General features: G+C 41.9%; 1 protein-coding gene across 2 annotated transcripts in view; it reads right to left on the bottom strand.

Annotated features, from left to right (window-relative positions):
- The window catches only part of MGAT5B (alpha-1,6-mannosylglycoprotein 6-beta-N-acetylglucosaminyltransferase B), a 268,434-nt gene that overhangs the window by 241,328 nt on the left and 14,732 nt on the right, over positions 1 to 12,374 (bottom strand). For both annotated transcript variants that reach the window (XM_054978295.1, XM_054978294.1), the window contains exon 2: positions 9,875 to 9,987. In XM_054978295.1, coding sequence (XP_054834270.1) covers positions 9,875 to 9,987 — 113 coding nt within the window. The remainder of the gene's footprint in view (positions 1 to 9,874; positions 9,988 to 12,374) is intronic.

Below are 12,374 nucleotides of genomic sequence, written 5' to 3'. Positions count from 1 at the left end.
AGTACAGGAGCCATTTCCTCCTTTGCATCTGGTTTTCCAAGATAGCATTGCATGTATCATCCACAGGAGCATCCTCAGGTTTTCTTTTTCCTTTTTATTTCATTCTAATATTTAAAGCAAATTAGATACTTACAACTTCCATTGTGACTCCAATTGCATAAAATTCCCAGCTCCTCGTGCTACAGCCCATTGTGCTCATATTGTCAAGGATCCAAAGAAGTTAGCCATGTTAGTCTGTAGTTGCCAAATAGTAGAGTCCAGTAGCACCTTTAGGACTAACCGACTTTATTGTAACATAAACTTTCGAGGACCGCAGTTCTCTTTGTCAGATGCATGGAGAGATGCATATTGTCAAGGGAACTTAGAGTGCCAGGAAAATTGTGGGGTGGGGTGGGGTGGATTCTAGCACCTGTTTTGCTCTTTCACTCCTCTAAGAACTGAGGAAGAGTGATGATATAAATCCAATTTCTTAAGCAATAGTTCAGAGTTCAAAATACATGACCTGACCTGCTTTATGTAATACATTAGTAAAGGAACTGCATAGGTTGAGTCAGAGAAAGAAGTCTCAAGTTACTGTCATGTCACTTTCTTGGAAGAGAGAAATGGGCAGTGACAGATGGACAGAGTGTGGGAATAGAAGTGAAAGTGGGTTGGGAGGTGAACAGCTGGGAATGCTACAGCACATAATACTGACAAGAGCCAACAATACCCATAGGTGCAGTCAGGGAGGCAGGTTTCTACTTGTACCATTTGGATTTTCTACCTCGGGCATCAAAACATCCTGGTCCATGTCTGAAGTTGCATTTTCCAAAGCTTACATTTCCAGAAATTAAGAAACAACCATTGCTACATCTCTGTAGATTTCTTCAGCCGTGGAATATCAATTTATTTCTCAGATGTTCCTCTGGAGGCTCATTGGTGATGAAAGCAAATCTGCATCCGTTTCTACTATTATGCCCATGTTGTGTGGTCTTTTAACTATCCGTCATTTCTTTGTTTAGTTTTCTCCCCTGCATTCTAACTGAAACGCATCATTAAGAAAATGTAGGTAATTTGCTAGAAGATCAGATTCAGATCTTTCCTAGACCTTTGTAAAAACCAGGATTGAAGCAGCAAACTTGTGTCAGTTTGCAAGCCGCACCGTGTAATTCAGAATCACACCCCAGGCTTTCTGAAAGCACTCAGCACTTAGTTTCCCATTGTGTGACCACATTTTCCATCCATGTGCGGTTCTGAAAGGCACACAACATTATGACTATTTCACAGCAGAATTTAAACACCCTGCTTTGTGATTTGATGATTGACTGCCCTGATTAAACCTGTAGGTGCTCAGATAAAACAGTTATTAAAGATTTGTAACACCTACACTAGAAAGCCAAGCAAGACAGCCAAGCAGTGAATCTAGAATGCCTGGAACAAAAAATAGTTGCAATACTGGAAACTGGTCAGACAATCGAAACAAGCTGTAACAGAAGAAACTGGAGTGTTTCTTCTCGGAAACAGACCACTTCCCCCAAAGTGCCCTTTCTCCCCAAGAACTGCATAATGTAATGCCACTCATTTCCAATGCCGTGCGCTTTGGCATTCACCTCAGACCTATTTGTATCCCTAGCAACCAAGGAGCAAATATTGCCCTGCTTTGCAGGCCTGGAAGGAAAGGGTCAAGAATTAATGTAGGCATTCATCAGCAAGCACAACCATCAGTTCTTGAACCACCATGAGTGCATCAACTGACTTTGTAGCCAATGATTCTTGCATTTACAGGACTCTAAGTACAGTACACTAGTATCCTACTGCTTTGACACCACTGTAGAAAATATTTTCCAATAGTATAGCTGATTATGATGAAGTGTGAATTTTGTAACACAAAAAAGTTGCAAAAGTTTTGTCGTTTTGTGTTTTGCCAAACACAATTCCAGAAATGGAAAATTTTCATTGGGTTCATTCGCTCCTTTATCAGGATGGGGAAAAACAATGTGCTAGATTGGCTGTTACCAACACAAAAGGGGTCTCACCAGCCTTCCTTCCTAGGAGGAGCTACGTTTTCCGGTAGGACACTCCATAGCCAAGCAAGGAGGGGGTAGCAGCAGTGAAACCATGCCTAGGTGAGTTCATTCCTTGAACAGCTTGGATGGGGAAAGAGTCACCCCCCGCCCCCGGTGCTTTAATCCCCTTGCTATTCTTAAAGTAGCTGGGGAGCTTTCTTTTAACCAGAAATTTATCACAGGGAAAAAAGATTCCATTCTTAAAACAGAAATTGTCACCATGAATTGTCTGTATTAGAAAAATTCTTAGGTGACATGAAACAGTGCTCTGGGTGGGTCAGCACAAATTGCCGTCCTACTGGATGCACTTCTGCAACTGAAATATGCATTCTTAGGTATGAGGATACAGCATAGAGATCAGCCATCCATCCCTTTTTTACTAATAGAACCCAGCCTGAGTGCAATACTAACTGCCCGGAAAACTGGCTTTAAAAGGGATTAGACAGATTCATGGAGGAGAGGCACGGTTGCCAGGTCCTCCCAACCTCAAACTGGGGGGGGGGGGGTTGCAGGTGCTGGGGGTCCCGCGTGCACATGCAAGCACAGGTGCTTGCACCTGTGTCCCTTACTGAGAACATCATTTCTGGTGCAACCTAGAAGCAAAGGGTTGCGCCCAGAACAATTCAGTAAAAATTGGCTCCAAACAACATTTTGGGGATGATTTTTACTGAATTGACCCTGCCATAACCCATCACTTCTAGGCTGCACTGGTAATGACCTGCATGCCTGCATCCCCAGTCACCCTCCCCTATTTCCTCTCACCAACTGGGTGAGTGATGGTGGGGCAAAGGCATCCCCCACTCAGAGTGGGGGGGCTGGTGATCCTGAGGCAATGTCCCTCAATGGACACTGGTCGTGGGCACTAAAGGCAATCTCCATATTCAGAGGCAGTAAACCTCTGAATACAAGCGCTAGAAGACAGCATCAGGAGAAGGCCTAGGCTGCCATGCCCTGTTTGGTGGTCTGTGACCCCCCTAGATATGGCCCTCCTGGGGAACTAGTTGGCCACTGTGTGAAATAGGATGCTGAACTAGAAGGTCCTTTTCATTGTTATGGTCTCTGATCGCAAATAAATTCATTCAACTAGAAGGTCCACTGGTTTGATCCAGCAGGCTTTTCTTTATGTTCTTAATATCGGGAGAACATATAGTTAGAAACTGGTCAGCTAGCAGGAATCATAGCCCAAACATATCTATTTTAGAATATTTATATGCCACCTCTCTAGAGACCTACTCAGGACAGCTCACAAAGTAAAACAAACCAGTAAAATCATAAAAACTATAAAAATTAGCAATATTAATTGGCTATAAAAACAACAGTATTAAGCAGTGGAAGTTGGTGAGGTTTGGAGTTGATGGGGGCCAATTACTACAACAGTTATAGTGGTGCATGAGATCAACACCATGAGTTGAACAGTTTTCATATGGGTGTGAGTGTGTGCAGGCGCGGGTGCATGCGTGGTGCAGAGATTTGGATAACCTCTGAATGCCAGACAAAAGCTCTTCACTGAAACTTCCCCTTGTAATGTATTTCTCAAAAGCTATTCTAGCAAATGACAACTGATAGTCATTACCACACTTGCATTATCACACCAGATTTCATATTATCTCTTGTGTATTTACATTTTTGTAAATTAAGTTAGCCTAAGGCCAAGCTATAACATTTCTTTGGGGCTGCCAACTCCCCAAAAAGATGAAGAAGAGATGTCCACTTACATTAAAGATTCAAAGCAACAAAGACTGTATGAAGAATCTAATATGCAGTCAGCAGGGCTTTTTTTCTGGGAAAAGAGGTGGTGGAACTCAGTGGGTTGCCCTCGGCGAAAACGGTCACATGGCTGGTGGCCCCGCCCCCTGATCTCCAGACAGAGTGGAGTTTAGATTGCCCTCCACGCCACTCCAGCGGCGCGGAGGGCAATCTAAACACCCCTCTTTCTGGAGATCAGGGGGTGGGGCCACCAGCCATGTGACCGTTTTCAAGAGGTTCTGGAAATCCGTTCCACTGCATTCCTGCTGAAAAAAAGCCCTGGCAGTCAGCCTGATTATCACTTAACTAAATTTCCCCAAGTAACCTATATTACACAACTTTTAACTTGTTCATTTAATGTATACCAATAAAGTACTTTGAGCACTCTGAAACATTATATAAATATTATTATTATTATTCTCTGTACTCCGTACCAATTTCCATAGACCTCATACATGAAATCTTTTTTACAAAATAAATATAAGATCCTTAGATGCATTTCTACTGTACAGCAATAGTTACAAACTTACCTTTGGGCAGACTTCCTTGAGGAAGTAAACGTGCAGCCTTCAACCGCCCCTCACAGCTGCCCCTGAACTTCACAGATGCAGCAGCAGGAAAATCTTTAAACAGAAACTGCCCAGCATTCTTTTGCTATAGTCTATAGAAGGAGGGGACGTTGGGGGCGAATTTGAACATAAAAGCCTCCTCCAGGTGTCTACTTTGCTTCTACAACAACTAGGAATCAGGCCCCTTGCACAGGGAGAGAGCATTTGCTTTAGAGTTGTGCCTTTTCCTTCTATTCCTTCCCCTGCTCGTCATCACTGTTTGGCAGGGGCTGAGGAAATGCATTTTATAATGATCTCAATTCACAGAATGGCCCTAATTGACAATTTTTTAACCAGTAAAACAAAATTTGCCCCATGGAACAAAACCATCAAAAAAGACCACATTAGAGCACGTTATCTGACTGATATCACAGTCTATAAGCTTAGGGTAGCATTTACGTCATTACGCTTCCAGTCCATGCCAACTGAGATGCTACTCAGGCGATTCCCAAAAAAACCCATTGATCAGCGGATATGTATCTGTCGAACCTCAATTGAGGACTTACCACACTATGTTTTAAATTGTTCCTTATACTAGGAACCAAGGGGAAAATTTCTCGCAAATATTTTATCTGGTCTCCATCTTCTGACTGACTTTGATAAATTAAATTTTATTCTTTCAGATAGACCCTTTTATTTCGAATAGGATGGCCCTCTATGCCCTGGCTGCTAGGAAAATAAGGGCAAATGTGGTAGCCAGGAGAGTAAACACCTGACATAGATTAGAAACCATTCGGTTTTAATGTTGTTTAATGTTTATATTTTAGGTAAAATGCATTTTATAGTAATTTTATTTATATCTATGTAACTATATCTGTATTCTTGTATCTTTTTGCTGTTTTTTAATTAATGATTTCAGATTGTGAAGGCCTATGGCCACATACAATAAATTCACATCCTGGTAACAAAAAGTCATAGAATGAATTAAACAAGGGGCAGTCCTGTGACCCAGTTCTTCATGCATACTTTTTATGTAAGCCATTAACTTCCCTTCCAACACACAAACACAGAGAAAGTGGCCCATCATTTGTGACACTGCGTAAGAAGGTAACACCATTCCTTGACATGTAATTCCTCCTTCAGTAAAAGGGGTCTCAGAAAGGTTTCTGATTTCTATAGAGCCCATAAAGATCAGGAAAAGACTGGGTTAGGATTTAAAGACAGAACTGCTATGATTAAAACTGAGCTTTCCAGAATTATTGGGCAAGTGAGTCCTTCCAGTAAAGCTAAGTTGAGACAGTGATACCTATTAAATACTGAGATTTCAGCTCATTGAAACAGCTTTATTGAAACTGGAAGCAGATAGACAGACACAGGCTCAGCAGGAGCCAACTATATACACACAAGCCACACCCCTTTTTCAAGCAACTACCAATAGGCACACATAACTAGAATCCTTAGTTTGCATTAACTATATACAAAGTAAATTATTTACAGTACAGTGATTGGTCTTTATTATACAGCACTGATTGGTTGCTGCCAGCAGGAAACAACCAATAGAAATGAAGACTTCAGGAGCCTTAGCTCAGACAGAAGCTAAGTCAATATGTAACAATACCAGCATGGAACAGGCATGAAGAAAGAACTCTGAATATACATCTGTGCCAGCAGATCACCAAGTAACACAAGGCAGGTAGAATCCTTCCCCTTTGCCACTCTTATGGTAAAGAAACTATCTTGAATTTTAACTCATTAGCACCTTCACAAAAGTTAGGTGGTGGAGGGGAGGCTTCTTCTTGGCTTGTTTTCTGCTGGGCCGAATCCACACGGCTCAAGTTTGCCACTATTTTCCCGCCATTTATGCGCTTCTCAGAGGGCTGTTCACATACTCTTAGTTCAATCCCGCCATCCTATCGTATCTGTTGCGCTGTGCCTCAGACAAGGCTGTCAAGCTTTCAAACGCTTCTCTTGCGCGGTTCTCACCATGGATGTGAACAAACAGAAGCGATTCCCAAAGAGACCGCCCCCTCTTAACCACCCCCACTTTCTTGTTTCTTGCCTTTCCGGAACACCATCCCTCTTTGCCAAGCAATTCTTATGTTCCCAACTCTGTCCGAGGCATGCCCGCACCCCCATCTTGTTTATTTTTTTTTAAAGGGGGCATTCCTAGCGCTATTGAGCAATCCCGTTCATGAAGATCACCCACAATCGGTTGGGGAAGTGGTGTTGTAAAAAGCCCGTGGAGGCATCAAGGGGGGGTTGCCATTTTTTTTACAGTAAATAATGTTTCACTGCCGAAGGGGAGCCTAGGTAATTTCTGATAAGCGGACTGTGCCTGCAAAGATTGACTCTTTCCAGGTTTTTTTTTTAAATATTAAAATTATCAGTATAGCAAAAAATCGCTATTCTATAATTGTACTTGAGCAGTAGCATTATCCAATCGCAGGCATCAATGGGAGTGTGGCCCCGCCATTGCAACTGAGCAGAAAATCGATATAGCGAAAATCTTGCATTAAATTTTTTAAAAAGGCTACATGATGTCATCATCAGCGAAGGAGGATCTAAACCCACCCTGTATCACGCGATTCTCCCAGGGATGTGAATGAAGTATAGCACAATGCTGGCACAGTAAAAGAGGGGATGTGAACACAGACTGGGACATTGCGGGATAGAATCCAGCCAATTATTGCGTATGAAAAGCAGAAGGTAGGGAAGTGTGGATTCGACCCTGGATTCTTATAGCATAAGCTTTCATGATTCAGAGCTTGCTTCATCAGTTGAAGTAAGCTCTGACTCAAGGAAATTTATGCTTGAATAATTTTTGTTAGTCTTAAACTACAGTGGCCTCCCGTTTTATTTTGCTAATACAGACTAACATGGATACCCACCTAGTACTCTGCTGTAATCTGTAGTATTGTAGCTGGTTGAATATATCTGCTTTCTCTGAATCACCAAAACTAAACAAGAGAGCATGACAGTGGCTGAAGGAAATCAATCTGCAAAGCTAAATGCGTAAAAACATATAGACAAAGCAGTTGTATGGGGGCACATGAGGTTTATGTTTTATCACCATCAAATATGTGGTGAAAAATAGCTTCAACGTCACTCTGTATATAAGGTCATCATTATAAGAAAGAGAGAAGAGGCCATGTGGCAATGCTCCAAGATCAAGAAATATTGGAAATCATTTTTAGAATATATTAAAGACATGACAGGGTATGAAATATCTTCTTTGCCACTTTTTGACTGGCTGAGATGTTTAACAGATACTGATTTAAAGACTGGAAAAGAAAGGATCTATTTGAAACTGGGGCAATTCTGCAAGTCCCGGCATAGCGCTATACTCACGCAATGAGGGTGTCTTTCTGGTGCGATTTCTGACGTCATTGCACCTCAAGAGCAGCATCGTGGCGCGATGATGTCAGAAATAGTGCCAAGAAGACGCTCTCGGTCAATGAGTATAGCGCTATGCTGGGACATACAGAATTGCCCTAGAATAGTAATTTCCCCCAAACTAGGAATGCCTGAACTCCCATCTATACAAAGTTACTTAATAAATGTTAAGTGATATTGTTTTAATTATTAAATTAGCAAAAAGACTGAAACAGAGAAAGAACGTAAGAAAACAATCTGCTTTTGGCAACTGGATGTTGTTTGTGATCATTTGGAATGAAAAACTACAGGATCAACTCATGAACCTGCCTTATATGAATCTGATTAAGGGTCCATCAAGGTCACTAATATCTACAGTGTCTCATAGAGGTCTTTCACAGCATCTAGTGTAAAATTCCTTTAACTTGGGACTTTCTGCATGCCAAGCAAATGTTCTGCCACTGAGTCACACAGCCCTTCCCCTGAGGCACGGCCCCTCTAAAATTCCTTGTGACCTTGTTAAGATTATTGCAGTTATTAAGTTTTTTACAAAGCAAATGAACTAATATGTCCCACATAAGTCTAATTAGTTGAAATTTTAATTTAAAAAGAAGAGAGGAAGGCAACTTGGTTAATAAGTTTTTCTAGTGAGTTACCATTTTGTTTAGTAGGCTTGTAATGTGGTAAGCATGAAGAATGACGAAGGCAACTTAAAATGACTCTGGCCGATTCCAGACGGCCCTCCCTGTCCCGAAACGTCGTGCGTGAAATGCCGCGTTTTCTCGCGCGAGTTTTGCGCAACGTCGCGCAAAACTCACGCGAGAAAACGCGATATTTCGCGTTTTCCGTGCGACGACGCGCGACGTTTCGGGATGGGGAGGGCCATCTGGAATCAGCCTGTGCTTCCATTTTGCGTGTACAACTTGTGCTGGCTGACCATGTTATTCTCCCCCAAGAGCCTGAAGGGTTGAAATCTAACAATGGCTGGGAAAGAAATCATGTTACATTAATGCTAAATCATTAGTCTATTCTAGAGAAAGCTCCTGCTTGGCAACCCTGCCTATGTACATAATAATCACAGATAGACTGATTCTTCCTGATAAAATATGCAGAACCTCCACCATGACATATTAAAATACAGCCTGCGTACGGCTTCCGGGCAATTTTACCTTTGCAACGATTTGCTTTCAGGTTGCATCCTCCCTCTTTTTAAGTTAAATGTAACTTAAATTCTTTCTTTTCTGTCTTCTCTCTAGTACTGCATGCTTATTTAAAAAAGAAGTGACAAATAGTCCCCCAAATTGATGCTTCAAGATCCTATTATGTAGTGGTCTCTCTTTCTCTAGCTGCACAAACACAAATAGCCGTATCATCAGTCCACATCTATTTTGTTTTCTCTCGTCACTTAATAGAAGCTCATCTGCTTACAAATGGCATCAGTCAATTGCACTCTCCATTGGAGACTGGGAATGTTACTAGACACCTGTTCCTCCTTTAGCAGTGGTTTTGCTTTTTCCCTCCCTGATTTGATGATATTTTTTAGAAGAATCTGCAAAATAGTAGAATTCCATCACAGTTTCTTCCTCAATGGATCAGAGCTATGTTAGCATCAGGAACTTTTGTGAACGGAAGATAGGCTCCACCTTTGAAATTATCCTTTGAGTTCCAGAATATGAAACCATTGATGGCCATGAAAGAAACATTGAAAAATGTTAAAACACAATTCATACACATCACTTATATCGTATGAGCTTGCTATAGACTGTTGATCATGCTAAATCACAACTGGTAACTATTTGCTTTGCACTGCAAATGCTTAGTTACCACTTTAGATACCAGAGAACAACATTATTGTGCAAGATCTAGGAAAGCAACAGATGGAGCCTTTGACTTTGGCTAGCAAACCTTCCTTCACGCACAACAGGAAAACGTGGGGATAGCTGAAGATAATAACAGCATATAAAGATAGGGTTCAAGAAAGCAATGCTTCAGCCATTTGCTTTTTCTCCACCACCTGCCTCAGTGGTTGTACCGAAGACATAACCACAAAACATTCTGCACACTAAACAAGTTCTGAATCCATATGGTATTAGAGGACTATGACATAGCAAACATGCATGGCTACCAAGCTGACACACTGAGATAAATGGAACACGGAATTACCTTCAGTTCTGATGGTGAATGGAGAGTCTCCCAGTCTTTTGGCTGAAAACTGACCGCCCAGCGATGTCATTAAGAAGCAAAGAGTGAAAAATCCAATTCCTACCACAAATATCCTATACATGGAAACAAAAGAGAGGAGAAACAATTAGGCGCACGTATTATCCTGTTGTCGCTGCATTTTTTTCTTCTTTTGTAATGTCATTTTTCTGCATTGTATCTACACTCTACCATGTCTAATATGCTGTGCTTATTGAGACCTTTGTAATCCTAGTCCTGGTACAATGTTTATTACCAGGGCTTTTTTTCTGGGAAAAGAGGTGGTGGAACTCAGTGGGTTGCCCTCAGCGAAAATGGTCACATGGCCGGTGGCCCCGCCCCCTGATCTCCAGACAGAGGGGAGTTTAGATTGCCCTCTGCACCGGGGCCACCAGCCATGTGACCATTTTCAAGAGGTTCCGGAACTCCGTTCCCCCACATTCCTGCTGAAAAAAAGCCCTGTTTATTACTATTAGATGTCTCTTCATATTGATTGTATCCATTTACACTATGTGATCTGCTCTGAATCTCAGTGAGAAAGATGGACAATACATATAGTAAATAAATACAGCTAAACAACATGCAGGAAATTTCCTTTTACCCCAACTGTTCTTGAAAGCTACTTTCAAGAAGCTTGCCAAAAATACCTGTTACATATAAATTTAACATTTATCCACCATGCTTCCTGTTGACAGAGAGTGATCTAAATGTCAGATATGGATCTGTCAATGAAATTACAAAGCTCAGAAGGTTTCTTCAGACAGGATGAAGTAAATGCACGGAGATGAGAGAACAGTCATAGTACCAGGCTAGGGTTGCCAGCTCTAGACTTTGAAATTCCTGGAGATTTGGGGGGTGGAGCCTGGAGATGGCAGGGTTTGGTGCAGGAAGGGACCTCAGAGGGGTATAATGCAGTAGAGTCCACCCTCCAAAGCAGCCATTTTTTCCAGAGGAACTGGTCTCTGTGGCCTGGAGATCAGTTGTAATTCAGGGAGATCTCCAGCCACCACCTGGAAGTTGGCAACGCTATACCAGGCCCCACCCTGACCTCCGGAGTTCTCATGCGTTCAACTGTATGAGCACAGGCTCTGCATGCACAAATGGGGACACTGCATTTTACAGGATACCTGATTGCGTTATACAGCTTATACATTTTCACACCTTTCAGTGATCCTGCCTCCATACACTCAATCTACCTTTATCTGTTGCCTGAAAAGGACTATTAGATGCTATATTAAAGAATTTTTTTTTTACTGTACCACAGTTACGTGTTTTTACATGCTAGGTAATTAAATTAACTTTAGGCAGTGACTATGAAGTGATTTCGTTGATGCACCAAATAAGAAATGACAAAGCCATCAAACTTCACAGGTTCTGGTTCATCGCTAAACTGAATGGGCCGTGGGCTGGGCAAGATTGAACATTGTGTCAGCTGGAAGGAAACAGAGCACTTCCCTCAGGCAGACAAATACATTGTACTTAGAAATGAAAATTTGGTGTAGTGGTTAAGAGCGCGGGACTCTAATCTGGAGAGCCAGGTTTGATTCCCCACTCCTCCACTTGAAGCCAGCTGGGTGACCTTGGGCTAGTCACAGTTCTCTGGAGCTCTCTCAGCCCCATCCACCTCACAGGGTGTTTTGTTGTGAGGATAATAATGACATACTTTGTAAACCGCTCTGAGTGGGCATTAAGTTGTCCTGAAGGGCAGTATATAAATCGAATGTTGTTGTTGTTATATGCCACAAACCTTCAGAGGCAGACAGTGTGAAAGGTTCTCCTGTACTAGCCCCTCCTGAAATGAATTTCACAGTAGTACTTCTGCACAGTTGCCATTTATTTCTGAAATGTTTTAGGGCTCCAAACCAATAAAATGGAATATAGCATGGACTAAAATTAATTTGCATCAGCCTAACACGAATCAACAAAAGACCGTCTGGAAGCAGCTCAGGCTTGAATTTTGGCATGCTTCCGGGAAGCAGAAGCTCCATAGCTGTGGAAATCATTAAGAATCCCTGCATTGCTACTATTAATGCCACTTGGCCAGTCCGAAGGTTTTCTGTTTGCGGCCAATCAGAGAAGCTGAGGTCCACCCCATACCTTTCTGTGCCCAAAGAGAACTCTATGCCCTGGGATTAACACATTCACAAGTCATTTGCTAGAGTAGAGGCTAGAGGAATCTTGATTCAAGGCCTAAAAACATGAGCATAAATTAGGAGGCTGTCACAGAGTACAAAAGCTACGAAAAGAAGGAACATTTTTATTGGTCAAATGTAGAAGATACCAAAAGAACATGCAACAGCTTTCCCTCTTAATTTTAAATGTCAGTCTTAAGGTCAATTGCTTGGATTAAATTAAGAAAGCCAATCTGCTGGAGCAAAAAGTTACAGTAATTGCTCAAGAGGTTATATTTTTTCCCCTTGGATCTTCCCAGTTCATGACTCTGAAACAAATTACTCCCATTGGC

This window comes from Eublepharis macularius, chromosome 4, assembly GCF_028583425.1.
Source record: "Eublepharis macularius isolate TG4126 chromosome 4, MPM_Emac_v1.0, whole genome shotgun sequence".
Taxonomy (NCBI): Eukaryota; Metazoa; Chordata; class Lepidosauria; order Squamata; family Eublepharidae; genus Eublepharis; species Eublepharis macularius.
This window is presented reverse-complemented; position numbering and strand designations above follow the sequence as displayed.